The sequence below is a fragment of the Passer domesticus genome, chromosome 14 (assembly GCF_036417665.1).
Source record: "Passer domesticus isolate bPasDom1 chromosome 14, bPasDom1.hap1, whole genome shotgun sequence".
Lineage (NCBI taxonomy): Eukaryota > Metazoa > Chordata > Aves > Passeriformes > Passeridae > Passer > Passer domesticus.
Genome location: NC_087487.1, coordinates 20,077,130 through 20,104,550, shown reverse-complemented (window position 1 = coordinate 20,104,550; position 27,421 = coordinate 20,077,130). Strand labels below are relative to the sequence as shown.

The window sequence follows — 27,421 nt, the reverse complement described above, 5'->3', positions numbered from 1 at the left end:
CCGGCCACCCCCTGGGCGCTCCCGGAGCCGCTGGCCGGGCGGCTGGAGCCGGCTCCACGCGAGATCAGCCTCCGTCCAGAGCTGAGCGCTTTATTAATGCAGTGCAAAACCCGTGCAGAAGTGTCCGCAGGGCCGGGGCGCCACCCCGACCCGTGCCCCGCAGCCGTGCACACGCAGGCTCGGGATGAGCGCGGTCACGGAGCGGTGCGGTCTGCGGGAGCCACGGCACAGCGCGCGTGGGGCTGCGCGGGGCTGGGGCCGCGGGGTCTTGGCTGTGGCGCCGAGCCTGCGACTTTCCCGGCGGGATGGAGCCCGGGGGTCAGCCCGTGTCACCCGCGGTCAGCTGGCGTCCCGGGTTGCCCGCGGCTGGCAGAGGCTACCCACACAGCCGGGCTGGGACCATCCTGCTCGGGGGGTCAGCCCTCCCTGAATCAGAGCTCCTGAATCCAGGCGTGGCGGGCAGTGAGCCCCCTGAGGTCCAGGCGCTTCAGAGTCGAGACAAGCCCATCCCGGCCCACTGCAGCGCTGCCGGGCGAGCTCAGCCGCCGGAGCTCGGCGCGCTCGGGAATCGCGGAGGTGGAGCAGTCTCCCTCTCCCGCCCCCGGAGAGCACCAGCACGGCCCGTGGCTGCATGGGTGTTCCGCTCCTCGAGCCCCTTCCCCTCCTGGAAGGCGCTCCATGAACGCCTCGGCCCCAGAGGTCACCAGCGTGGGCTCCGGGCCGGGATTCGGTGGGAGAACGAGCAGGGTGTAAGAAAAGCGGATTGCAAGTAGGAATAAGTGAACTGCAGGTGGGATCCTTGGCACCGGGCTTGGCGATCTAGGACGGCGGGGATCGATCTCCCGATCAGCCCGCTCCCGAATCAGCCCCTGGGCTCGGGCCGAGCCCCCTGGCCACCAGAGTGTCCCCGGAGCCAGCACCCACTCTGTGCCTGCGGGGACAGCACGGCTTTGGCCACTCCGTGTGAGCAAACGGCGGCCCGGCTACTGCGCCACGACCTCCTCAAAATCGGAGAGGTGCCGTATCTGCTCGGCCTGCATGGAATGTCTGCGGAGGAGCTTCCTGTGGGCTCTGCGATCCCCCCGCCGGGGCGAGCTGGGTGTGAGGGGCACCAGCGGCTTCAGCCCAGCCGCCAGCGGGGAGGGGGCTTTGCCGGAGCCAATGTCCGGGATCGGGGGGTTGGGGTTCACATTCAAGGGGGGCAGATATCCTGGCCTCGTGTGGGAGATGTGGTCCAGCAGCAGCGTCCCGGATCCTCGCCTCTCCAGCAGGCCGGGCGGGCGGCGCCGGCCGGTGCTGGGCGATGTGCTGGCGCTGCCGGAGGGAGAGTCGCAGCAGCCGTCCAGCAAGGCCAGCTGCGACCCGCTCAGCTTGCGCCTCTCGGGCGGCGCCTTCCCCGCCTCGCTGAGCTGCGAGTCCCCGTTGTGCTCGCTGCCGGGCCTCCGCCGGTGTGGGGTGTCCATCCCCGCCGCCGAGCCGCTGCTCTCCGGCTCCTCCGGCACCGCGGTGCTCCGGGACAGGCACGGGTGGGTGCCTGGGCTCTTCTCGTGGCTGCCTTTCCATGCCAGCGGCCCCAGCGCCTGCTCATCCACGGGGGGGAAGAGAGAGGGGTCCCTCCCCTTGCTGCTGCTGCTCCGGGTGAGGGGGGGCTTTTTGGACAGCGAGAGGTCGCCGATGCCCGTGATGACCTCGGTGTCGGCGCAGACCCGCGTGTCGTCGCGGTGGCTGGAGGCCGCCAGCACCGAGGGTGCCACCAGCCCCCAGGGCTCGGAGCGCAGCCGCTTCAGGCGGGGCAGGTGGGCTCTGCGGGCAGCGCCAGCCCTGCGGCCCGGCGAGGGTGGCTCAGCGTCCCCCGTGTGAGGAGGGTGCGTGGTGAGAACGCTGCTCTCCTTCTCGACAGGGGAAGGTGCTGAGATGGGAGTTTTCAGCTGGGCACTGGAGGGGGCTGTGCTCTCCTCGAGGGGAGCCTTCTCCTTGAACTCCAGCGCAGGGGCGACGTTCAGGTACTGCTTGGCGGTCTTGGTGCCGGAGGCTGATGTGTCCATGGTGATGATGATCACCTCCTTCCCCTTGGCTCTGCAGGCATTCAGGAGGTGCTGCAGCACAGCCTTGTCCTCGGCGTTGATGGCGTGGACCAGCGCCGAGGCTCCCGAGTGGTCCTCCAGGCTGGGGTCTGCCCCGCTCTCCAGCAGCAGGGACACCACGTCCCCCCCAGCTCCCCGGATGCAGGCGTGCATGAGGGCGGTCTTCCCAGACTTGTCCTGGATGTTGGGGTCGGCTCTGTTGTCCAGCAGGTACTTCACCATCTTGGCCTTGTGGATGCTCTGCTGGTCGACGTGCGTGGTGATGCAGGCCACCATCAGCGCGGTCTCGCCCTTCTCGTTGCTCTCGTTGATGTAAGCCCCCCCTTCCAGCAGCAGCCGTGTCAGCCGCAGCCGGCCGAGCCACACGGCCTTCAGCAGGGAGTTGCCCCCCAGCTCCAGCTCCGTCACTTCATCCATGGCCGCTGCTTCCCGCTGGCTGGTGGCACTGCTGCCTGTGGGGGGCCCACGGAGAAGAGGTGAGCCCGGCTGCTCCGTCCCTGCCGTCCCGGGATGCCGAGCTCCAGCCACTGCCCCCCGTCCCACTGTCCCCGTGGCCGTGCCCACCCACCTTGTGCAGACAGCTGCCGTGGTTTCCCCAGGAGATCAGAGAGTTTCTGGTGGTCTCTGCCGGTCTGCTGTGTCTGGGGAGCCACAGCACCAAGCCCGCTGGAGGCTGTGTGAACTTCCTCGAGGGCTGCCTGGGCTGGAGCCGGATCTCTGCCTCCTCACTGCCGGAGGGAAGCACAAGCAGCCACAGTCATGCTGCCCTTTGTGTTTCTACCGCCCCCTGCTCCTACCGCCCCACTGGCCCCGCTGCCACCCACCCCTGCTGCCCCCCGCTCCCCGTCTCACTCCTCAGAGCGTTCCCGGAGCCCTGAGCAGCCGGAGCCCGCAGAGTGCCCCTGGAGAGGGCACCAGCCTCCCGGCCCTTCCCCACCCCTCCGTGCCCTGCATGGGATGCTGCGGCCCCTGGACCGGCGGTCAGTGCTCGCACTGCTCCAGCCCCTCCCAAGGCTCCCACGGTACCGCTGCCTGCCCGGGGGCTGCCCACGGCCCCTTCCCGTGGGGACCCTCGGACCCGGGGGACACCCGGGCGGGGGCTCTCCCCCACTGTCCCCGGGACCGGTGTCCCCGCTCCCCTCCAAGCCGCGGCCACCCCGCTGCCGCCGCCGCCCCGGCTGCGGTGGGGATGCTGGGGTGGCTGCCCCTCCCGGTACCTGCTGCCGGTGCCCGTGGCGGCGGCCGCTGCCGCTGTCCGGGGCTAGTGCCGCTGCCCCGTGCCCGGTGCCGGTGTCAGTGCCGCGTGTCTGTGCCGGTGCCGGTGCCGGTGCCCGGCGCTGCGCGAGGAGGAGGGCGCGGGGGGGCGGCGCGTCCGCCCGCAGGTGGGTGCGGGGAGCGGCGGGCGGGGGTGTCCGTGTGCGGGGGTCTGTAAGGTCCGTGTGCGGGGGGGTGCAGGGGGCTGCAGGGTCTGTGTCTGTGTGCTGGGGGCTGCAGGGTCTGTAGACAGCGGTCTGCAGGGTCTGTGTCCGTGTGCGGGGGGTCTGTAGGGTCGGTATCTATGTGCAGGGGGCTGCGGGGTTCTGTAGGGTGTGTAGGGTCTGCAAAGTCTGTACCTCTGTGCTCGGAGCTGCGGGGGTCTGTACGGTCTCTGTCCGTGTGGGGGGCTCTGCAGGGTCTGTTTCCCTGTGCGGGGGGCTGTAACGTCTGTGTGCTCGGGGTTGCGGGGGTCTGTAGGGTCTCTGTCCGTGTGCGGGGGGCTGCAGGACGCTGCGGGGTCTCTGTCCATCTTTGCCCACCCGTGGGGGTGTCTGTGCGTGTCCCACCCTGCTCCTGGGGTCCCCCAGACCCCGAAGAGCTCTGAGCCCGCAGCTCTCCCCACCTGGAGCAGGGGGGATCGCGGCCCCAAGCTCCCTGTGATGTCCATGACTCCGCGGCTCGGGCGCACACCCGGGAGAGCCCGAGGGCGCCCTGGGGCACAGGAGGGCTCCGCGCCGTGCAGGACGGGCTGGGGTCCCGCTGGCTGCTCCCCGGGCAGCGCTGCCCCCGGTGCCAGGTGATGTACCCGCACAAGCAGCAGCGCCGCCTCTCTGGCCCCCCTTCGGCCCCGGGTCTCGCAGCTGGGCAAGAGCCTGCTGCCCAGCAGCCTCCTCCACCTTCCTCCGTGCCTCTTTCGGAGCAGTCCCAGCCGAGAGGGAATCCACAGGAAGGGGAAAAGGGTCACAGATGCCCCCGACCACCACCCTGACCCCCAGGGTCCTGCACTTCTGCAGACCATCACAGCTCTGAGGGGGTTTGTCATCACACCCCCTATCATGTTAACATTTGGGGAAATTTCCCTTGTGATTAATAAAATATAATCTAATATTGCAGCGCTCTTCATTCAGAGATGATGACAATGAGAATCAGAGTCAGCAGAGAAATTAAGTCAGTTGTATGTTAGGGAGCATTTGGCAAATCTTATGGCAGGTTCCTCCTGACTTGGTAACACAGACACTCTGCAGTACCTGTCTAAACTGGCCATAAACCCCCTAAAAATGTGTTTATCTGTCCATTTTCTGATGCATGAGCACACCAGTTTACTTGTCAAAAATAAACACATTAACTCCTAACACCAACATAATATAAACACCTTGACAAAGTAAACACCTTAAAAATAAACCCCTGAAACTCACACATTTGGAAGAGACAAGCTGTGGTGGCAGGAGGAGCCCAGGCTGCCCAGGGGAAGCCCCCACATCCCCCAGCTGAGGGGGTCTGCTCTGCCCCCAGGGCACCCCAGACGGGTCAGGGATGGTGACAGGGAGGGAGGAGGTGCTTGTGGGGAAAAAGGAAGGTCCTGGGTCCCTGATGATTGCAATTAGGAGAATGCTGGAAGCAAGGGCTGGGGAGCCCCCTCCTGCACAGGAGCCCCTTGGTGCTCTGGCCCCTTGCTGCCGCTGTGAGTTCTCACCCCGTGCTGGACCCCAGGCTGGCTGGTCCTGGCTGGAAAGCAGGAATGACCTATCCTTGAAGATGTTAAAACCCGAGAATTCCCTTTCCTGCTGCACCAGCCTGGCCTCAGCAGCTCCCAGGTGTCCATGGGGTGGGAGATGCCCCAGCAGGGAGGGGAGCGTGGCCATGCCAGCTCCGGTATGCCAGTCCTAGGAGGGGAGCAGGGATGGCCTCTGCCTGCTGCCAGAGGGCCTCAAACCTGCCCCAGCCATGCCCTGGCTTTGCAGGGCCAGTGTGCCCACCTATCTTCATCCTGCTTGTCTTCCTCACCAGTATCTCTGCCGTCCCCGAGGGTGCCATGGCAACGGGGCTGCAGCATGGCTGCTGGAGAAGCTGCAGCTCTGCGCAGGGCTCTGAGCCATGGCTTTGGTCTCAGCAGTGCCGTGCAACCTGGGGCAGCAGGATGGGGGCCAGACAGGACTGCTTTGGCATGAGGTGGCTTTGGGGTGGCTGGGAGCCACCACGGGGTGCTCTGCCCACACAGAACAGCCCTGGCAGGGTTGGAGGGCTGGGCAGGGCCTGGGGGCGCTGCTGGTGATGCCAGTCCCCTGTGGCATGGGTGGCACTGGCACCCAGGACCCTCATCTGGGCAGGGGCTTCTTTCTGCTGGCAGGACAGAGAGGGGAGAGGTGCCAGAGCTGTGTCACTGCAGAGAGCAGCAGAGGTGCTCTGTGAGGCTGTCCCAGCACTGCCCACCCGGATGAGCAGCCAGGGACTGTCACCCCTGTGCCAGCACTGCCCACCCGGATGAGCAGCCAGGGACTGTCACCCCTGTGCCAGCACTGCCCGCCCGGATGAGCAGCCAGGGACTGTCACCCCTGTGCCAGCACTGCCCGCCCGGATGAGCAGCCAGGGACTGTCACCCCTTCACTAGAGCCTGCTGGGGCTATGGCTGGGGTCTGGCCCTGCCTGGAGAAGGGGGAGCTGCTCTCTGGGGGTGTCACGGGGCTGTCTGCTCTCCGTGGGTGCAGCTGTGGTTCCCGGGGCATTCCAGGGGCTGCAGTGATGCCCTGAGGGGTGAGGCTGAGGGAGCAGGGACAGGATGGCCAGGGGCTGTCGGCTCCGTGTTCTCCTCAGCCCTGGAGGAGCTGCAGCCCCTGGCTGAGCACAGCAGGGGAAGGGCCTTGTCTCCATCTGGGGATGGTCTTGGACCCTCTCCTGGCACCCCGGGCTCCGGGCTCAGGCACAGCTGGTGCCAGGGCAGCCTGGCCTGGGCTGGGGCAGCCCCATGGCCCTGGAGGCAGCTGCTGCTGCGGGCTCTGTTTTGGGTGCTGTGCCGAGGGCTGTGTGAGTGTGAGTGGCTCCTGCCAGCTCATCCCTGCTGTTCCCTGCTCACAGCCACGCTCCCCGGGGCTGGCACAGCCCTGGGGCAGCTCAGCACGGCCCTGGGCAGCTCAGCACAGCCCTGGGGAGCTCAGCACAGTCCTGGGGAGCTCAGCACAGCCCTGGGGAGCTCAGCACGGCCCTGGGGAGCTCAGCACAGCCCTGGGCAGCTCAGCACAGCCCTGGGGCAGCTCAGCACAGCCCTGGGGAGCTCAGCACAGCCCTGGGGAGCTCAGCACAGCCCTGGGACAGCTCAGCACAGCCCTGGGGCAGCTCAGCACAGCCCTGGGGCAGCTCAGCACAGCCCTGGGGAGCTCAGCACAGCCCTGGGGGAGCTCAGCACAGCCCTGGGCAGCTCAGCACAGCCCTGGGACAGCTCAGCACAGCCCTGGGCAGCTCAGCACAGCCCTGGGACAGCTCAGCACAGCCCTGGGGAGCTCAGCACAGCCCTGGGGCAGCTCAGCACAGCCCTGGGGAGCTCAGCACAGCCCTGGGGGAGCTCAGCACAGCCTTGGGGGAGCTCAGCACAGCCCTGGGGAGCTCAGCACAGCCCTGGGGCAGCTCAGCACAGCCTTGGGGGAGCTCAGCACAGCCCTGGGGAGCTCAGCACAGCCCTGGGGGAGCTCAGCACAGCCCTGGGGAGCTCAGCACAGCCCTGGGGAGCTCAGCACAGCCTTGGGGGAGCTCAGCACAGCCCTGGGGAGCTCAGCACAGCCCTGGGGGAGCTCAGCACAGCCTTGGGGGAGCTCAGCACAGCCCTGGGGAGCTCAGCACAGCCTTGGGGGAGCTCAGCACAGCCCTGGGGAGCTCAGCACAGCCTTGGGGGAGCTCAGCCTTCCGGGGGACCCGGCTCTGCTGCTGTGCTGCTGCTGCTGCTGCTGCTGCCTGGGGCACAGCCCGGGTCCCCACCTGTGGGACATGCTGGGCACAGGGGGGCCCAGCCCAGCCTTGCCCCTGCTGGGTTTCATGGAGGAGAGGTCCAACCATGCCCACCGCACCTTGTGTTCCCCTCAGACCTGAGCTGGAGCCTGGGTCAGGTTTGTACCTGCTTTAGTTGGGACCCTGATTTCTCCTGCTGGAAAAATGGGTGTGCTGGAGATCAATGAGCTAAAGTCGATTGGTCAGGGACAGCCCTGCCACCTCCTGTGGCCATGCAGTGCCACACACTGCTGCTCCCTGTCCCCTCTGGTCCCTGGCTTTGGCTGGACAGTTGAGCTGGCCGTGGTGGGACCTTGCCCAGCCCGGGGCAGCAGAGTGAGGGGTGGAGCAGGTGTGTGTGACCCCCCAGCCTGTGGCACAGCACGGGGGGCTGGCACACACCTCTGGGGACAGAGGGGGTGTCCCAGGGGACCTGAGGTGGGTGATGCAGTGGGTGGTGATGTAGTGGGTGATGCAGTGGATGATGCAGTGGGTGATGCAGTGGGTGATAATGCAGGTGATGATGCAGTGGGTGATGCAGTGGGTGATGCAGTGCTTCTGGAAGAGCCTGCATCACCCAAAAGCAGCTGCATCATCACGGGGAGCAGCTCTGATGTCTCTATAGCAACCGTGGGGTAAAAATAGTGCAGCAGCTTTAGGGAGCTGTCAGGGCCTGGCAGGAGTGCTGCTGGGATGGGTGCGTGGGGAGCGGGGCTCAGGGGGAGCTCAGGGGGAGCTCAGGGGGAGCAGGGCTCAGGGGGAGCAGGGTGCTCCGGGTGTGGGGCTCAGGCAGTGAGCACAGCAGCACAGAGCCCCTGACTGCCCCTGACTGCTCCTGACTGCTCCTGCACTGCCTCCCTGCGTGTCCCCTGTCCCTGCCCTGGCTCCGGGCTGAGGGGACGGTGACAGCAGTTTGCACAGCAGGGTCTGTAGTGCCGGGGTGTGCAGCACTCCCCGTGCCCTGATGGCACTGCACCCTCACTGCCGTGGTGTGGACCTGGATCCAGGCTGGATCAGTGTCACACTGGCAGCTCTGAAGCTGCCCTGGCCACCATGGGCTCGCAGGGGCTGTGCCTGCTGTCCCCTCTGAGCTGGGGACCTCCATGCCCGTCTGAGGCTTGAGCAGAGTTTCATCCTTTCCTGTGGGCAGTGGGGTTTGATGGGTGGGGCAGGGGTCTCTCCAGACTCTGCTCCACAGTGTGGGGAGTTGGTTTGACCCACACTAGCAAATTGTGGACAGGTCTGAAAATCAGACTGTGGTGGCCTGTGGCACTGAGCAGCCAGAGCTGCTCCCCTTCTTGGGGTGGCATTGCTCAGTTGCTGGGCCTTGGAGAGTGGCAGCTCCTGTCCCTTGCTGGGCCCTGGCAGCTGGCTGTGGGGCCGGGCAGGTGAAGGGCTCCGGGGATGCTCTGGGGGTGCTCTGGGGCCCTGGACCTTCCCCCCTCGCTGGGAGCAGGGCTGGCAGCTGTCCTGGTGGGCAGAGGGGCAGGGGGTAGTGTTTGTCCCCCTGTCCTCACCCTTGGTTTCTTGTGCCCCTGTGCCCACCACCGCACCCCCGGGCACCCCTGTTCCCCCTCCTTCCCTCTCCCAGTCCTGCAGTTGCTGTTGCCTTGACAACTCATCTCTCTCCCTACTCCATTTCCCCTCTGTAATCTGCACACTCTTGCACCTCCACGGTGGGCTTCCCCCTGGGCGTGCTCCAGAGGGGCAGCAGGGCACCCCTGACCTCAAAGGGCTGGAAATGCCCTTGATACCAGGGAGGAAACCTCCAGACCCCGGCAGGAGGGATGAATCTCTGTGGGCGGCAGAGGATGAGGCCACTTGTGCTGGAATGGGTGAATCACTGAATCCAGAACGGGTTGGGGTGGAAGCACCTTAAAGCCCACCCAGTGCCACCCCTGCCATGGCAGGGACACCGCCACTGTCCCAGGTGCTCCCAGCCCTGTCCAGCCTGGCCTTGGGCATTCCAGGGATCCAGGGGCAGCCCCAGCTGCTCTGGGAAGGCATAGAGGGGATGGAGTGACAATGCAGTTTGTGTGATTGTTTACCAATTAAGGTGAGAGTGTGCTGTGATGGGGCAGGGAGAAAAAAATGCTTGGAATCTCTGGGTACTGTGTTTGTTGCTTATGGCAATGGGCCATAAATTCCTTATGGTTTTGGGGGTCTTTTGGGGGTTTCCTGGGTTTGGGATAGGTGATTCCCTGCTCTGAGCTCCTGGAATCAGTGCTGCAGCTCTGATGCTGGCAGGGCACAGGCGCTGAGGCCCAGTGTGTGCCTTTCCGTGGGATGGGCATGCAGCTCTCACCCAGCACTGTCCTGCATTTCCCTAATATTATTAAACTAAGTTTTATAAATATTCATGGCAAGAAAATCAATGCAAAAATATTCTATTCTCTTATTTTGCTTTGTTAATTTTAGAAACTCATTGTCTCTTGAGAAGCCATTGCAGTGCTCTTTGGGTTGTGTTTAACTCCCAGTTCTGAGGAATCCCCACGGGGAACAGCAGCAGGAAAAGTCAGTGCCTGGGAATGGCAGAGGTGTGGGGCTCCAGACTGAACTGCAGATAAAGCCCAGGATCTGGGCTGCTGCATCCGGACTCAGCCAGAGCTGAGGGATGAAATGCCTTCAGCCTGGAGAAGGGAAAGCTCTGGGAATACCTTAGAGCTCCTTCCACTGCCTGGAGGGGCTCCAGGAGAGCCTGGGAGGGGCTGGGACAAGGCATGGAGCGCCTGAACAAGGTGGAATGGCTCCCACTGCCAGAGGGCAGGGACGGAGGGGATATTGGGAATTGGGAATTGCTCTCTGGGAGGGTGGGCAGCCCTGGCACAGGTGCCCAGAGCAGCTGAGGCTGCCCCTGGATCCCTGGCAGTGCCCAAGGCCAGGCTGGACAGGGATTAGAGCACCCTGGGATAATGGAAGGTGTCCCTGCCAATGGGGGTGGAATGAGACGGGCTTTAAGGTGCCCCCCAAGCACATGGCACCCTCTGCCCGGGTGACACGGCAGATGTGTGTCACCCACAGCTGTGCCGTGCTGCTGGCAGCTCGGAGGCGCCGAGCGGAGGCAGGAGAAGATCCGAGTTTGCACTGCTCGGAGCGCGTGTCGGCAGAGAGCGGCGCGGTGTTTGATGACAGAGCGGAGCAATAACCTGCAATTAGCCGTGCGGGGGCGGCAGCGGGGGGCGAGCCGTGCTGCGCTGTGCCGGGCCAGCGCCCTGCCCCTCCCGGGGCTGGCAGGGCCCCAGAGCCGGGCAGCCCCCGTGGGACCCCCGTGCCCTGTGCTCTGTGCCCCGTGCCCTGTGCTCTGTGCCCTGTGCTCTGTGCTCTGTGCCTGTGCCCTGTGCCTGTGCCCTGCTGGGCTCGGCTGCTGCCCCGTGTGTGCTCTGACCCCGCTCCCTCGGCTCCCGTGCCCCGCAGCCTGTGCAGCGACACGCGGGACGGTGCAGTGCTCGCACCCGTGTCCCCGCAGCCTTCCCTCGCCCTGTGCCGGGCTCCGGGTGCCTGGCCCCGGCTGCCCCAAGGGCTGCACCGGCTTTAATATCTCTGCTGAGAGAAATTTCCTGGTGCGGCTTTCATGTCCGCCGGGACACTTATGAAATATCCGGCCGCTGGGTTTTTTTTTTTTTTTTCTGAAGAAGTGGAATTTCCTCTTCGGGACTTTAATATCGGGGCTACGTGCTCGGGGCGAGGAGCGGCGGCCCCGGCGCTGGCTCAGCCGCCTCGCCCCGTGCCCCGGCTCCCGCGGCCGGCGGGGGAATTCGGCTGCCTCAGGAGTTTTCCGGTGGCGCTAAGCCGCCTTTTCATGGCTGATCACCCCACCTGCCACGGGGGAAAGCCAAACACACACTGACAAGCCGCCGGCGGCTGTTTGCAGAGGGATCACACGAGGTCCCGGCCACCCGATGAACCCCTCATGCAGAAGCGGCTGCCAGAACGCAGGCACTCACATCTGGGGCTCCCACACATTTAGGGTTCCCGGTAGCTCCGGGCACCCACCCTGGCCAGTCTGGGGCTCCTGGAAGCTCCTGGTGCTCCCGGGGAAGCCCCCAGTGCCGAGGGATGCCCCCAGTGCCACGGCCACTCCAGTTCTGTCCCTCGACCACATCAGGGCGGGATGGTGGGGAAGACCCTCGTCTTTCCTCATTTAATTTTGTGGGTCCACCGCCACCTCCACACCTCCCGGAGCAGTCGAGGGGCTGCGTGGGCTGAGTGTGGAGCAGTCCTGGGACCCCCAAGTGCTCCGAGCCCACTGCAGTGTGTGCCCAGAGCCCAGGTGTGGCAGGGTCACATCCTGCCCCCCTGGCCTGGGTCTGGAGTCACTGGGGGGACAAAAAGCCGTCGACGAACACTGACCCCTCCCTCTGTGCTCCAAGAGGCTGCTCGGGTTTCGTGGCCGGGACTGGCTCGGCACAGCCCTCGATCTCTGGCATGCCAGGGACTGGCTCGGCACGGCCCTCGGTCCTGGCATGCCAGGGACTGGCTCGGCACGGCCCTCGATCTCTGGCATGCCAGGGACTGGCTCGGCACAGCCCTCGGTCCTGGCACGGCCGGGACTGGCTCGGCACAGCCCTCGGTCCTGGCACGGCCGGGACTGGCTCGGCACAGCCCTCGGTCCTGGCACGGCCGGGACTGGCTCGGCACGGCCCTCGATTCCCAGCATGCCAGGACTGCTGTGATGCCATCCACAGCCGCGGGAGCCCCGGGCACAGCCCAGCTCTCCCCAAAGGGCTGCAGAGGGAGAAGGGAGCGTGCCTGGCACGCAGCAGTGTGGCACCACTGTGACAATGAGCCTGGGGGGCCGAGACTCCCACTGGGGCTGGGTCAGTGTCAGGGGCCAAGCCAGGGCTCAGGAGGGGCCCAGCTGGGGAGCAGGGGTCTCTGGGCTTAGGGGGTAGGTTTAGGGGGTGGGTTTAGGGGTGCATGCCCTCCCCAGGCCATGTGCTTGCAGTGCCTGACACGGAGCTGTGCCTCCCTGGTGCCTGCCCCTGGGAATTGAGGGATCTGGGGCACCCACCCCCGTGGGGCTCGGGATCCCCTCCAGCCTTTGTCACGCAGCAGGGCGAGCAGGGAGCTGCAGGGCAGCTCTGTGGGGTGGCAGTGCTTTGGGGAGCCCCGTGGGGCTGCAGCAGTCGGTGGGGTTCAGCCAGGCCAGGCTGTATGCCCTGGGGACAGAAACCTTCTCCCTGCGCTGGCTCTTTCCTCTCCTCCCAGCCACGCATCCCTGGGCTAGCACTCCAGAATGCCAGCGTGCTGGCACCCACTCTGCAGAGCCCTTCAGTGGGGGCAGGAAAGATCTGACTGGTGGGAATAGCTGGAAAACTGGGGAAAGGAGGATGGACATGTGAAGGGATTCCGGGGTGCTTTAGAGCATGGGTTTTTGTGCAGGGGCAGCCCCTGTGGGACCCCCGGCAGCCCCAGGCTGGGTGGGCCGTGGGCTGCAGCACCCCGGGGGGATGGGAGCACAGACACCCCCTTACCTCATCCCGGGGTGCGCTGCCCTTGTCCCTCTGCAGTGCTCCTCGTCTCCTCCGACTGCTGTGGCTGGCAGGAACTCACCTAGAAACCAGGGAAATGTTGGGAATAAATAACTTTAAACGGGAACGATTCCAGGCACAGGAAAGCACGGGAGTTTTACACTCATTTCTTACTTTTGTAATGATTCTTTACGCTGATCCCAAAGAATTCCCAGCTAACTTCACTGAAACACAAGCAAACAGTAACGCGTTAAAAAGCACTTCAAGACCTCTTCCAAAAGGATGCCTTTTCCTGCTGGAGACCTGCTGCAGATGCTGAAAGGGAAAATCCCGGAGGGACGGGAACCGCCGGGTTTTAGTGAAAAAAGGTATATTTCTGTATCCCCGGTTTGTTCCGAGCGCGCATCTGGGGCCGCTGCAGCCGGAGCCGGGACAGCCCGGGGCCAGCGGGGCCAGCGGGGACGGTCGCTCGTGTCGCTCGCGTACCCTTATCAGTTCTCCGTCCAACAGTCAGAGTGCAGAAGCTGGGCTGGAAAAGTGATAAGGGCACGCGGGCGGCCTCGGGAGACTCCTCTGGGGCTGCGGGGAGAGCCGCGGGGCGCTGCGCGGCGAGGGGACGAGCGCGGGCTGCCGCCCTTGTCCGGTCTGCGCTGTCTGCGGGAGGCAGACGCTGTCCCGGGCACCTCGGGGTGCCGCAGCGAGTGCCCCGCGCCCCTGGGCCGCCTCTGCTCCAGCCCCCCGGACACTCCCCATGGACAACTTTCATAACTCAGTCCCCTCCCTGCGGGGAGGGACCGTCCCCCCGGGGCTGAGCCGGCACCCGGCGCGGGTGGGACCTGCCCGCCGCCGGATTAAGCTGAATAAATCGCGGGGGTGCAGCCGGGCGGATTCGTCTGACGCTGCAGAAAGGCACCCACGGCCGCCACGGCCCCCAGCCCGCCACGGCCGCGGTGCCGTGGGGCCGGGCCGGGGGTGCCCCGCTCCCCAGAGGCAGGACAGCCCCCGGCAGTGGCAGGGAAGGGGCTGGAACCGCTGGTCCTGCTCCAGCTGCTCAGAGAGGGTTGGGGCGCCTGTGCCAGTGGTGACACCCCGTCCTGTGCCCCGAGCTGCTCCCCTGTTCACCATGCTCCCACGCTGTCCTTCACATCCCTCCTGAGTGGTTCCTCCATCCCCAAGGAGAGAGCAGCTGAGCCTGCTCTGTCCCGGGCAGTCGTGGGCATTCTTTGCCACGCAGCAGAGCCAGGGATGCCCGGGGCCCTGCCCAGCCCTGGCCACCAGCCCCCAGCCGCGCTGTTCGCAGCTGCAGCGCTGAGCCCGGAGCGGGGCAGGGCAGCTCTCCCCTCCCGGCGGGGCCTGTGTGAGCCTGCCGCGGCCCTGGGCCCCTCGGGCAGGAGCGGCCCGGGGCAGCGCGGGCCTCGGGCTGGGCCGGAGATTCTCCCGGTGTGAGTCAGCGGCACACGAAGCCCCGGAGCTGCGGGCTGTGCCAGGCTCAGCTGCCCTACGGCCAGGACTGGCACCCTGTGGGTGCTGCGGGGTCTGGCAGCAGCGGAGAGGAGGGTGGAGGTGACAAAGCACCGTCAATACCCGTGCCTTGGGCTGATTCAGGTGCCTGAATTACATCCTCCCTGTCCTTCTCCCAGCTTCTCCTCCCTCCTCACTCACTGCTTCCCAGGGCTTTGCCACCCTTTCCAGGCATGGAATGAGCACAGGATGACATTGCAGGTGGAAATAGCATTTTTTTCCAAACTAAAACACCTCTGCAGCTGCTGTTGGAGGACAGTGAGCTGTGGGAGCTCCTGCACACGTGGGACATCAAGGCCTGTGTTGGCTGAGGGCCCTGGGTGTCTGTGGCCACGATTCCTTCTGGTTTGGTCCAGGTTTATTTGCTGCTCAAAGGACAAAGGGTGGTGGTGGGCCCAGCACATCTGGCACGTGGAGCAGGGGGGCAGCTGGAGCCGCTGTCCAGCGCTGTGCCACCTGTGTCCCCTGGGCTGGGACACTGTCCTTTGTCCCTGGCCCAGCAGAGCCACCCCACAGCTGGGGGAGAGGGGGAGGTGATGGCAATCACGTCTCTGTTCTGCACGGTGCAAGAGAGAGGAGCTGGACAAACCAGGGAGCAGCAAAGGGCTGTGAGAGCGTGCCACTCCTGCCAGGGGTCCGTGTCCAACAGGCACCCCCTGCCCAAACTCCCCCTGCCCAAAGACCCCCGGCCTGAGCCAGGCATGGCCACAGCCCTTCCCCTCCCAGCTGTGAGGACTCCCCGGCGGTTTTGGGAGAGCCAGCGCCCCCGGCACAGCCAGCCCGGCCCCGCAGCCCTGCAGGCGGCTCCCAGGGCGCTCCACTGCCCCGGCAGCGCCGGCTCCGGCAGCAGCCAGACAGGCCCGCGGGGCTGGCTGCGGCCCCAGCCAGGGCTTTGATGTCCCTGAGCGGCGCTGGGCAAGCACAAAGACACGGGTCCCGTGTTGGTTTTGGTGATTATGTAGCTGAGCGGCTCCCGGGATGTGAACATCGAGTCCAGAGTAAACAGGGGGGCTGCTTGGCGCAGGCTGCTCGTTCCGTGGTGGCACAGGGGCTGCTGTCCCCCGGGCAGCCATGGGGCCGGGGCTCACAGGTGATGTCCCATCGACCTGCAGGGCTGGGACTGTCCCATCACCTCCTGGCTCCTGCTCTGCAGCAGTCACGAGGGGCTGGCGCCTGTCCCTGCTGCTCCCGTCAGCAGCTCTGTTTGTGCCGCCCGTCCCCAGCTCTGGTATTGAACACCCAGAGCTCTCCCGCTGCCCTGCAGAGCGGGGGAGCGCCCTGAGCTGGGAGGAAACTGCAAATAGCTGCGAGCACATCCCTCTGCCGGCGCTGCCCGCTCGGAGCAGCCGCCTGGGACCCCGAGGGTGCCGAGGGCGCTGGCGGCTCCCCCCAGCCCCACAGACAGCCTCCTGCCCTGCGGGCACCGCGGGGCGCTGTGCCAGGACTGGCAGCAGGCTGAGCTCCCCGGAACTCCAGCTTAGGTCCGTGCTCGCCTGCTTGGAAGGGACCCACACAGCATCTCGCTCCAGCCCCCTGGCACGAGCAGGGTCTAGCCCAAACCTTCCCCAACTCCAAAACCCGTCCCACCCAGCCTTAAAGGCTTGCAGGGAAGGGGCAGCCGCAGTTTCTGCCCCGCGAGGTGCCCGTGCTGGCGGTGGGGCTGCACTGCTTCCCGCAGCCGCTGGATGTCACCTAAATATGGGCTGTGCTGGCACGGCTCTGCCCCGCGCGACTCGGACCGGCACGGCCCTGACCCCACAGAGCTCTGACCCCACAATCTGTGACCCCACACGGCTCTGACCCTGCTGGGCTCTGACCCCACAATCTGTGACCCCACAGAGCTCTGACCCCACAATCTGTGACCCCACAATCTGTGACCCCACACGGCTCTGACCCTGCTGGGCTCTGACCCCACAATCTGTGACCCCACAGAGCTCTGACCCCACAATCTGTGACCCCACAATCTGTGACCCCACACGGCTCTGACCCTGCTGGGCTCTGACCCCACAATCTGTGACCCCACAGAGCTCTGACCCCACAATCTGTGACCCCACAATCTGTGACCCCACACGGCTCTGACCCTGCTGGGCTCTGACCCCACAGTCTCTGACCCCACACATCTCACAGCTCCTCCCGCTGCTCTTGACACCACACTCACTCCACGAGGCTCGGCTCCTGCTCGACGGCTGTGGCTCCTTATTGTCTCTCTGTTTCCCACCTGATTTCCCACTGGGGTTTTTCCCGTGTGGGATTCCCACAGCCCCACGGGCCCCAGGGCAGTCACGGTGCCCAGGGCTCTGCCCCAGTGTCTCAGGGGCTGTTTGCTGTGGGGGGAGTGGCAACTGTGACATCTCTGACTGCACTGGCACGGGCTGGGAGTACCACACATTCCGTTTGGCATTTTTCCCCCTACAGGGTAAATAATTCCTTATTAAGGTTTGTTTGCCATCCATGTCGTTCTGCTGAGGTGGGATGCTGCCTTTTAACACTCAGGTTTAGGAACTGAAAGAGAATCACAGAATCCTGGAATGGTTTGGGCTGGAAAGGACTTCATGGACCACCTCATCCCACCCCTGCCATGGCAGGGACACTGCCACTGTCCCAGGTGCTCCAAGCCCCATCCAGCCTGGCCTTGGGCACTGCCAGGGATCCAGGGGCAGCCACAGCTGCTCTGGGCACCTGTGCCAGGGCCTGCCCACCCTCACAGGGAAGAATTTCTTGTCAAGATCTGACCCAAACCTGTCCATACCCAGCTGGTTACCAGCCTGATGCCATCCCAGCCCGGTGCCCACCACCCTGAGGGGGCAGAGCTAATGCACCCCCAATGCCAACTTGCTTTTTCCAAGCCCAGCCGAAGCAAGCAGAACCCTGCCAGGCCCCTGCTGAGCTGTGCCATGAGGTGCAGGTGGAGCCAGAGCCAAGAGCTGCAGCAGAAAGTGCTGGGATTTGGGAAAACGTGTTTTTTCCATAACCTCCTACTCAGCTGTTGCAGGAGGAGGGTGAGGAGCTGCAGCGTGCCCGGCACTCGGGCTGCCCCTCTGAGCATTGTGACTGCAGAGGGGTCAGCCCGGGGAACATCTGGGAATGAGAAACCAGGGGATGTGTGTCCAGAGTCCTGCCCTGCACTCACAGCTGGGTCCTGGCACTCAGAGGCTGGTCCCTGTACTCACAGCCCCTGCCCAGCACTCACAGCCCCTGCCCAGCTCTCACAGCTCCATCCCAGCTCTCACAGCCCCATCCCAGCTCTCACAGCCCCATCCCAGCTCTCACAGCCCCTGCCCAGCTCTCACAGCCCCTGCCCAGCTCTCACAGCCCCTGCCCAGCTCTCACAGCCCCTGCCCAGCTCTCACAGCTCCATTCCAGCACTCACAGCCCCATCCCAGCTCTCACAGCCCCTGCCCAGCTCTCACAGCCCCTGCCCAGCTCTCACAGCTCCATTCCAGCACTCACAGCCCCATCCCAGCTCTCACAGCCCCTGCCCAGCTCTCACAGCCCCTGCCCAGCTCTCACAGCCCCTGCCCAGCTCTCACAGCCCCATCCCAGCTCTCACAGCCCCTGCCCAGCTCTCACAGCCCCTGCCCAGCTCTCACAGCCCCATCCCAGCTCTCACAGCCCCTGCCCAGCTCTCACAGCTCCATTCCAGCACTCACAGCCCCATCCCAGCTCTCACAGCCCCTGCCCAGCTCTCACAGCCCCTGCCCAGCTCTCACAGCCCCTGCCCAGCTCTCACAGCCCCTGCCCAGCTCTCACAGCCCCTGCCCAGCTCTCACAGCCCCTGCCCAGCTCTCACAGCCCCTGCCCAGCTCTCACAGCCCCTCCCAGCACAGCCCTGCTCTCTGCTGCAGGCAGGCAGCCCCTGTGCTGTCCCAGCCTCCTCCCTGATGCCAGTGTCAGGGCATCCTCGGCGTTTCTGGGCTTTCCAGAAGGATGCAAATTGAATAAAGGATCAAAGGTCAGTGAGCAGAGAGCAGAGTATTTCTGGAAAGCTTGCTCACAGCCTGGCACACAGGGCTGGCGCTGGCTGGGCAGGCACAGGGGGTGAGAGCCCAGGGCCTGCCCCACGCGGGATGGCAGCCAGCCTGAGTGCCCAGGGCCTGTGGGGACAGCCCTGGCTCACACAGGGGTCACCCCTGGCCTCGGGTGGGCGTTTGGAAAGCGAGGTACAACCTGCTGGAGTGAGGCCAGGCGAGGCCACGGAGCTGCTGCAGGGCTGGAGCCCCTCTGGAGCGGGGCTGGGGAGCTGGGGGTGCTCCCCTGGAGAGGAGCAGGATCTGGGGAGAGCTCAGAGCCCTGCCAGGGCCTGAAGGGGCTCCAGGAGAGCTGCAGAGGGCTGGGACAAGGGACAGGGACAGGACACAGGGAATGGATCCCACTGCCAGAGGCAGGGATGGATGGGAGATTGGGAATGAGGAATTGTTCCCTGGCAGGGTGGGCAGGGCTGGCACAGCCCAGAGCAGCTGTGGCTGCCCCTGGATCCCTGGCAGTGCCCCAGGCCAGGCTGGACACTGGGGCTGGAGCACCTGGGACAGGGGAAGGTGTCCCTGCCATGGCAGGGGTGGAACAAGGGGGTTTGTGAGATCCCTTTCAGCCCACACCATTTTGGAATTCTGTGATTTGGCAGCTGTTTTCCCCTCTCCCGAGCTCAGAGTGTCTCTGGCGGGCAGAGCAGTGCACAGCTGTGCTGCAGGTGTCTCTGGAGCAGAGCTGAGGGAGCCCTCCCTGCACTTTTCCAATTACAAACTGGATTGGAGTCTAATATTCTGTAGGATAAAGGAATTTCTTGACCATGGACCCGCATGACGAGGAGCTGGTGCAGTCAGACGCTCCCTCCTCACTCCAGGGACACTCCCTGGCTCACGAGCCAGACCCCATTTCCCAGCCAGAGCCCCTTGAGCCCCTGCCCCACGGGACAAACCCTCCCAGAGCCTCCAGCTGGGCACAGGCTGGGCCAGGGCACCCCCAGGGTGACCCCGAGAGCAGCCCTGTCCCCAGCCCACGTCCAGCCTGTCCCCCGAGGCTCCGGGGACTCCGGCTCAGCCCACGGCGCTTCTCCCGGTGCTGCGGCGGGGACGGGCTCCTCCTCTTTCCTCATTCCCATTTATTTTTGGCTCCCGAGTTGTCATAAATGATTTGAGCTCAACAGTTTTTAAAATTTGAACTCCAAACAGCTATTTAAAGCCTTGACAGGATGCAAGAGCGTATTAGGAGCTTATTTTTAGAGGCTTTCTTAGGGTGAGAGGTTCACTCAGCATCACTCACGGACTGAGACCAGCACGGGAGCCCCGGCGAGCCCCGTGGGGCTGCCAGGGGTGGCATCCCGGGTTTGGGGAAGGGCAGGAGCCCCGTGCCTCGGTGCCAAGAGGAGCCAAGCAGGCACGGAGTGCCCGGTCACCAGATGTTTGGGGTCAAGTGTTGCAAGGCAAAATGGGTTTGATTGGAGAGGGCTTTGAATGTGCTGGTCCTCAAAGTTCTTGTGATTAATATAGCAGTTAATTAGCATGGTGAAGATTTTAAAACTTCTGTTAATTAGAGGTTGATGTTACTCTGTGTCCCAGTGCTTCAGGATGGAGGAATCTTCCCAAGCAACACCATCTCTCTGTGCAGTGTTCCATTCTGACCTTGTGCATGTGGGTTCTCCTCCCACTGTGCACCAGTCCTGGCGGCCTCACACATTTTATTCCTTTATTTTATTTTATTTTATTTTATTTTATTTTATTTTATTTTATTTTATTTTATTTTATTTTATTTTATTTTATTTTATTTTATTTTATTTTATTTTATTTATTTTTTATTTTATTTTAATTTTTCCTTTTATTTTATTTCCTTTTATTTTATTTCATTTATTTTATTTTGTATTTATATTTATTTTGGTTTTATTTTTAAATTTTTAAAATACATTTTATACCTAATAATATATATTTAATATATATTATATTATATTATATTATATTATATTATATTATATTATATTATATTATATTATATATAAATATATTATATTTTAAAATATATTTTATTTTAAAATATTTTTAAATATAAATTTATCCTAACTATTGTTCTGATCCGGGATATTTTTTTGGCCTGCACTTAATTAGTCATAATTCAGAGGTTTTCATAAGTCACACACTGCACATGCTGAAGTGCTAATGAGGCATTTCCATGCTGAATCACCAACTAATGATTTACCACGATGATTTTGTTATTAAATCCCAACCCCTGGCTCTGGCGAGCAGCGCTGGGAGACGCCTGTTTGCTAATACACGGAGACAGTGGAATGCAAGCAGAAAATATTATGAACCCGTCATGGGAGCGCTGACATATTGATGTGGCACCTGCACCTGCCCGCAGGGTTGCCGGTGAGGAGGAGCCTGACAGATTGCTGTCCGCAGAGCCAGGCTGCCCGCTCCGCGCCCGCAGCGCGCTCCGCACCGCCGGGACACGCAGCGCCCCGGGGCAGGGCAGGGCAGGGCAGGGCCCGGCACCCATCGCAGCCCGCACCCGCGGGCAAACGGGGCTCGCGGGGGCTGGGGTCTGGGGGTAACCTGGCACCCGGGGGCGTCCTGGTACTTCAGGACATCCTGGTCACCGGGGGAATCCTGGTCACCGGGGGAATCCTGCTTCCTGAGGGAATCCTGCTTCCTGAGGGAATCCTGGTGCCTGAGGGCATCCTGGTACCCAGAGGAATCCTGGTACCACAATGGGAATCCTTGTACCCCGGAGGAGTCCTGGCACCCAAGGACATCCTTTTACCCGAGGGAATCCTGATACCTCAGGGAATCCTGGTACCACAATGGGAATCCTGGTACCCGAGGACATCCTGGTACCCAGAGACATCCTAGTACCCGAGGGAATCCCAGCACCCAGGCACTTTCTGGTACCCCAGTGCATCCCAGTACCTGAGGGCATCCTAATACCCAAGGACATCCCGGTTCCCAAGGACATCCGGGTCCCCGAGGACATCCCGGTCCCCGGGTACATCTCGGCTCCCGGTGCCTCCCGCTGGCTGAGGGCACGGCAGTGAACGCTCCCACCGGGTTCTGTGCCAGGGTACCCAGTGCACCCCAGCGGTGATGGGGCCCGGGCTGGGGGCTCAGCCGGGGCGGTGGGTGGGAAGAGGGCTCCTGCTGCCCCGGTGCTGCCCGGGCAGCGGGCAGGCTAGCTGAGCCATGCTCCCGGGGCCGCATTTCCCGGGGCCGGGCCGCGTCCCGCTGCAGCAGCACGGACACGGTGGCACTTGTCGCTCCATCCTCTCGCCGTGGCTGCTGCTCCTCTGGCAGGCTGGGCTGGCGGCGGAGGCAGGGCCGCGTTCTGCGGGCTGCAGCGCAGCTGGTGCCTGGCGCCGAGCTCCCGCTGCCCGCGGGGAAGGTGAGCGGGCGGAATTCGGAGCCCGACATCCGCAGCCCAGCGGTGCTGCTGGTGGAAACATCTCCGCGGGGGAGCGGGGAAGCGATGCATTTAGAGGGATTCTAGCAAGAAATTGCAAAAATGCCTCCCTGGGGCCGAGGCAAAGGGTTGTTAGCGGCGCTGTTTATTCATGAGCACAGCCAGCCAGGGAAGGGGGAATCTTGGAATTGTTCTGGGAGCACAGCGGGGAGGTGCATCCATTTCTCTCCCTGCTCCACCTGCACCATGTCTGGGGGGAGGGCAGGCCCCATCTCAAGGGGCTGAGGAGGGTGGGGGAATTTCCTTGGAGTGACATGGGGGCTGCGACCAGCCAGATATTTTGGTTGCTGCAAGAATCCATGTGTGCCAGGGAAGTGTGTAAATGGATGGGCAGGGAAGATCCTGATTAAAGCCCCGTTTCAGAATCAGCTGATCTAGGTGGTGAGCAGGAGTATTTTGTGGATCAGCAGTGCTCTGTTTGGGGCTAAAGGGCAAAGAACTGACAGAGCCCTGTCATTGTCCCTGGATTGTGTACAATTGTGCAGGTGAATAAATCCGTGAATCCCAGAACAGTTTGGGCTGGAAAGGACCTTAAATCTCATCTCATCCCACCCCTGCATTGGGCAGGGACACCTTCCACTATCCCAGGGTGCTCCAAGCCCCGTCCAACCTGACCCTGGGCGTTTCCAAGGATCCAGGGGCAGCCACAGCTTCTCAGGGCACCCTGTGCCAGGGCCTCACCCCCTGGCAAGATGCCCCGAGAAGGGTAGAATTCACAGGGTGGAATTCCTTCCCAAACCCCATCTAACCCTGCCCTCTGGCAGAGGGAAGCCATTCCCATGTCCTGGCACTCCAGGCCCTTGTAAGCAGTCCCTCTCTGGCTCTCCTGTGCTCTCCCAGGATATTTGGAGAGCAGTGCACGGTGTGCCTGTGCCCTGAACTGCTCTTCTCCTGCCCTGGCACCTCCAGCTACATTCACCTTCTGTTTTGGGAGAACTCTGTCCCTCGTTTTGCTGTTGCTGCGGTCCTGTGGCTGAGGCAGCTCCCAGCCCTGTGGCTGCCTGCCAAGCCTGGGTGCTGCCCCATGAGTGCTGCAGTGGCTTTGGTGGGACCCCGAGCCTCGTGGTGACCTTGGTGTCACCGTGAGTATGGCCGTGGCTTTGGGGTGCCCCCCATGGCACCCCGGGCTGCATCAACCCTTTCCCACAGCCCGGGCAGCGCTGGCACCCTGCGTGCTGCCGCGGCGGGGCAGGGCGTGCGGGGAGCGCAGCAGGAATGCAGAACGAGATGAGATGTGACAGCCCATCTTCCTGGGAACATCGGTGTAATCTGCACCAGAATGTGCTCAGCCAGCCGGAATCGCCGCCAGCCCGAGCTCGGTGCCCGGGCGGGACCAGCCCCGGGCGGGACCAGCCCCGGGCACCCCGAGGTCGCTGCGCGGTGCCCGGCTGCCCTCCCGCGTCCGGGGCAGGGGCCAGCAGCAATCCCTGCTGCGAGCCCGGGCAGGGCTCCGGGCCGGTTCCTGGCACCCCAAAAGCAGGCGGGGCCCTGCCGGGCTGAGCCCGGACTGCTCAGGGCTCACCAACCACGGCGCTGCTGCTGCCACCTCTGCAGGGACCGAGGGGCCCCACGCGAGCCCTGCCCTCACTGCGGGGTGGGTGATGATGGGCGCACCCGCTGGGCTCATCGGGGTCCATCCCCAGCCTCAGGAGCACCTCCAGGGCGTGCTGGGGAGCGGGCTGGCAGCGGGCAGGCAGCTCTGCCCCAGGGCTGGGCTGCCAGGGGCTGCTCCAAGGTGTCACTGCACTCCTCGGCGTGTGATCCTGGCAGAGCAGGGACAGCCCTGGCCTGGGAGCCTGGGCACTGTCCCAGCAGGATTGCTCAGGCTTTGGCTGCAGTCCTTGCTCAGACACATGGCCTGAGTTTTCATCCTCAACAGAGCAGCTGGGGCTGCCCTGGGTCCCTGGCAGTGCCCACGGCCAGGCTGGGCACTGGGGCTGGAGCACCTGGGACAGGCAGTGTCCCTGCTATGGCAGGGTGGCACTGGCTGGGATTTAGGGTCCCTTCAGCCCAAAGCACTCTGGGATTCGATGGAACTTCCCAAGCATCAATGCTGGAAGTGGGGGTGGAAGGGCTGGGGGCAGCTGCAGGAGCAAAGCCATTCCTGGGGCACGATGGGGCCCTTGTGACTCCTGTGCCAGCACCTGGAGAGGAGGATGCACGGAGCAGGGGAAGTGGATGCGAGTCGCCATGGCAACCGGGATGGAAACATCACCAAAATGTGTCAAACGAGGGGAATTACAAAAAATAGAAACCCAGCGTGGTGTGGGCAAACACTGCAGCTTCACGGGGCTGCTCCTGGCAGCCCCCCCGTGCTGTGGTGGTGGTGCCAGCACCGTGCTGTCACTTGGGGGGGTCTCGTGGCCCCCAGAGCAGCCGTGAGCAGACCCCAGTGCCCCCAGACCCACCGGGCAGCCCCTGGCTCCTCACCAGCACGGGGACATGAGCCCTGCACTGTCAGCCCCAGGCAGGGCACAGCCAGGCACAGACACATCCTGCACCTCAGCTGGCACCACGGCACCTCTGCCTGAACCCCCAGCTAATTAATTTGTAATAATGAGCCATGTCCCTCTTTCCAGCTGTTTGGTGGTTTTTTTGGTTTGTTTGTTTTTGGTTTTTTGTTTTTGTTTTTTTTTTTTTTTTTTTTTTTTTTTTTTTGTGTTGTTTTGTTTTTTTTTTAACTAAATGGATTTGTAACCAATTTGTGCTATTTTATCTGTCACTTCCACTCCCAGGATTTGTAATTTTAACACATGACATCAGTTAATCACAATTCTCTTCCAGCAATAGTTTTAATTAAAATCACTTTCCTTTTTTTTTTGTCTCATTCAGTGCTGTCACTGAGGGCTGCAAATGAGATCACAGGCTGGTGGTTGTTGCTGCTGTGTTATATTCACCACTGACATTAGGAGGTGGGGAGGAGCAGGGATGGAGCTGGGATGGGGCAAGGATGGAGCAGGGATGGAGCTGGGATGGGGCAGGGATGGAGCTGGGATGGGGCAGGGATGGAGCTGGGATGGGGCAGGGATGGGGCAGGGATGGGGCAGGGATGGAGCAGGGATGGGGCAGGGATGGGGCAGGGATGGAGCAGGGATGAGGCAGGGATGGAGCAGGGATGAGGCAGGGATGGAGCAGGGATGGGGCAGGGGTGGGGCAGGGATGGAGCAGGGATGGGGCAGGGATGGGGCAGGGATGGAGCAGGGATGGAGCAGGGATGGGGCAGGGGTGGGGCAGGGATGGAACAGGGATGGGGCAGGGATGGGGCAGGGATGGAACAGGGATGGGGCAGGGATGGGGCAGGGATGGAAGAAGGATGTATCAGGGATGGGGCAGGGATGGGGCAGGGATGGAAGAAGGATGTATCAGGGATGCAGCAGGGATGGAGCAGGGATGGAGCAGGGATGGGGCAGGGATGGAAGAAGGATGTATCAGGGATGCAGCAGGGATGGAGCAGGGATGGAGCATGGCCGGAGCAGGAGCCCGCTGGGGCTGCCCATCCAGCCCTGCAGTACCCAGTGATGGCACGGGGGCTGGAAGGTCCCTGTGAGGAGCCTGGGCGCTCGGGCAGTGCCATCCCCAGCCGTGGGAAGAGCCTTTGCCCTTTGTGGCTCGGTTGCAGCCCGATTCCTCTCTGGGCCAGGAGCCACCCGCAGTGACCCTGCCCGGGCTGAAGGAGCTCAGTGCCAGCGCTGGAGCAGGAGCAGCTTTGTCAAATCATGAGCTGTAATCGGCTCCACTTCACGGCTGACATCACACGCTGCTCGCTGCAGACACGGCTCCTGATCCCAGCTCCGTGCCCAAACAAACAGCTCCGACACCTGCTCTGCTGCTCCGATCCGCCCGTGCTCCCTGCCCTGACAGCTTGCTAACGAGCTTCCCGCAGCAGCCAGGAGCCGGGATGGGCCCTGACAGCCTCTGCCAGCCCGCAGCGGCACCGGGATCGCAGCGTGGATCTGAACCTGGACCCAGGTGTGCATCCAAACCTGGATACAGGTGTGCATCCAAACCCAGATCCAGGTGTGCATCCAAACCCGGATCCAGGTGTGCATCCAAACCCGGCTCCAGCTCTGCATCCAAACCCGGCTCCAGCTCTGCATCCAAACCCGGCCCCAGGCCTGCACCCGCGGCAGTGGCAGTGCCGGTCAAGTTGTGCACGGTGCCCTCGGCGAGGGGCCGGGGCTGTGCACCAGCCTCGGTGCTCTCCAGCCCACCGTGGAGCGAATCCCACCGGTGCCGTGTCCTGGCACGTTCCCGGGGCACGGCCGGGGGTCCCAGAGGGCTGCTCTGGCTGGGGAGGCACCCCCGAGCCCCCAGACCCCGCTCCGGGCGGGCTGAGCCAGGACCAGCAGCTGTGCCCGTGCCGTGCTGAGCCGCCCCTATCCGAGCTCCGAGAGGGGGTCTCACCCTCCGAGCAGCCCCCCTGCCCTGGCCGCCCTCCCTCCCGCCGGGCGCTGGGGCTGGAAGGGAGCGGGGAGCAGCTGCTCCATCCCCCAGGGCACATCGGGCACTGCAGGAGCTGCCACCCCTGCTGCCCACACTGTCACCACCCGCCAGCTGCCCTGCTCCTGGACCTGCTTTCCCAGCGGATGTTTAATTTGCTTCACTTTTGGCAGATTAATTTGTTGGGTTTTTTTTAAAATCTCCCTTTTTTCTGTACTCCATTTTAGTTAGCCAAGGCGCAGTGATGCTGAGGTTGGATTTACACCTCCCCCAGTCCTGGGCCTGGCCTGGTGTCCCTGCTAACTGTGCACACCCAGCGATGGGTCCAACGGGTGGCATTTGCATCCGGAACATTTTTAACTTGGAAAATGGGAAAAAAATCAAGCGATGACAAGTGTATTTATTTGTGCAGCCGACGCTGCCAACGGCTGGGGCTTAAAGGAGTATTTTTGCCATTTTCTGAAGTCAGTTGGAACAGAGAGACCGAATCCAAGGCGGTGACACCTCTGATGGCTTGGAAGGGCTCCTTCAGCTGCAGCAAAGCTCAGCAGGTTTGACATTTGAAACTCCCTCATTCCACTGCCAGGCAAAACCTGGGGCCTTTGCACTGTATTTTTCCTGCTGTTCCTCAGTGCAAGAATTTCTGCTTTTTCTGGTTTCACACATTATGAACACACCAGCTCAGGAAAAAAATAAAATTCTGCTGTAATGATAAAATTGGCTGTGGAATAGCAGAAATCTGGCTTGCTCATGTGGTGCCAGGCTCTGGGGAGCTCTTGGATACCAGGGCTGCAGTCATTGTGTCACTGTTCTGAACACAAAACCACCGGGAAAGTGAGATTTTAAAGGATTGTTTGATGTTCGGCTTTTCAGGATTAATTCCTAAACGAAACCACAAAGCCCGAGGTGCTGCCACAGGCAGGAGGAAGCTGTCCCCTGTACATGCTCCCCTGCTGCTCCCCAGACCCCGCTGCTGGAGGGGATGGGATTTGTGCCCCTCCCTTCAGAGGCAGCAGCCAGGGACCCTCCCCAGTCCCTTCTGCTGGCACAGAATCCAACTCTCTGGGTTCAGCCTGGGACAGGGGAGCGAGGCAGGAAGGATGCCGTGGGGGAGGAATGCACTGGAAGGGATGTAGGAGGGATGCAGCAGGAGGGAGAATGCAGAAGGGTGTAGGAGGGTGCAGCAGCAGGGAGGGGTGCAGCACAGACCCCTGACCCTTTCCAGCACCC

The 27,421-nt window shown here is 62.9% G+C and overlaps 1 protein-coding gene and 1 long non-coding RNA gene across 3 annotated transcripts; one reads left to right on the top strand and one right to left on the bottom strand.

The window, feature by feature from the left end:
- Positions 1-74: 74 nt before the first annotated feature.
- On the bottom strand, positions 75-3,440 carry ANKRD34C (ankyrin repeat domain 34C). The gene is made up of 3 exons (XM_064388777.1): positions 3,302-3,440; positions 2,653-2,812; positions 75-2,536 (listed from the first exon to the last, which is right to left on the bottom strand). Exon 3 carries the CDS (start codon positions 2,499-2,501, stop codon positions 984-986), a length of 1,518 nt encoding a protein of 505 aa, XP_064244847.1. The 5' UTR covers positions 2,502-2,536; positions 2,653-2,812; positions 3,302-3,440; the 3' UTR covers positions 75-983.
- On the top strand, positions 3,333-25,697 carry LOC135280654 (uncharacterized). 2 transcript variants are annotated; one of them, XR_010347515.1, is made up of 3 exons: positions 3,333-3,466; positions 24,584-24,663; positions 25,635-25,697. It is a non-coding gene; the product is annotated as an uncharacterized LOC135280654 (long non-coding RNA). The 2 variants fall into 2 exon arrangements; XR_010347514.1 differs by lacking the exon at positions 25,635-25,697 and adding an exon at positions 25,392-25,567.
- Positions 25,698-27,421: the final 1,724 nt, after the last annotated feature.

Coding starts and splice junctions, on each gene's coding strand:
- ANKRD34C (XM_064388777.1), bottom strand. CDS start 2,501: ATGGATGAAGTGACGGAGCTGGAGCTGGGGGGCAACTCCCTGCTGAAG.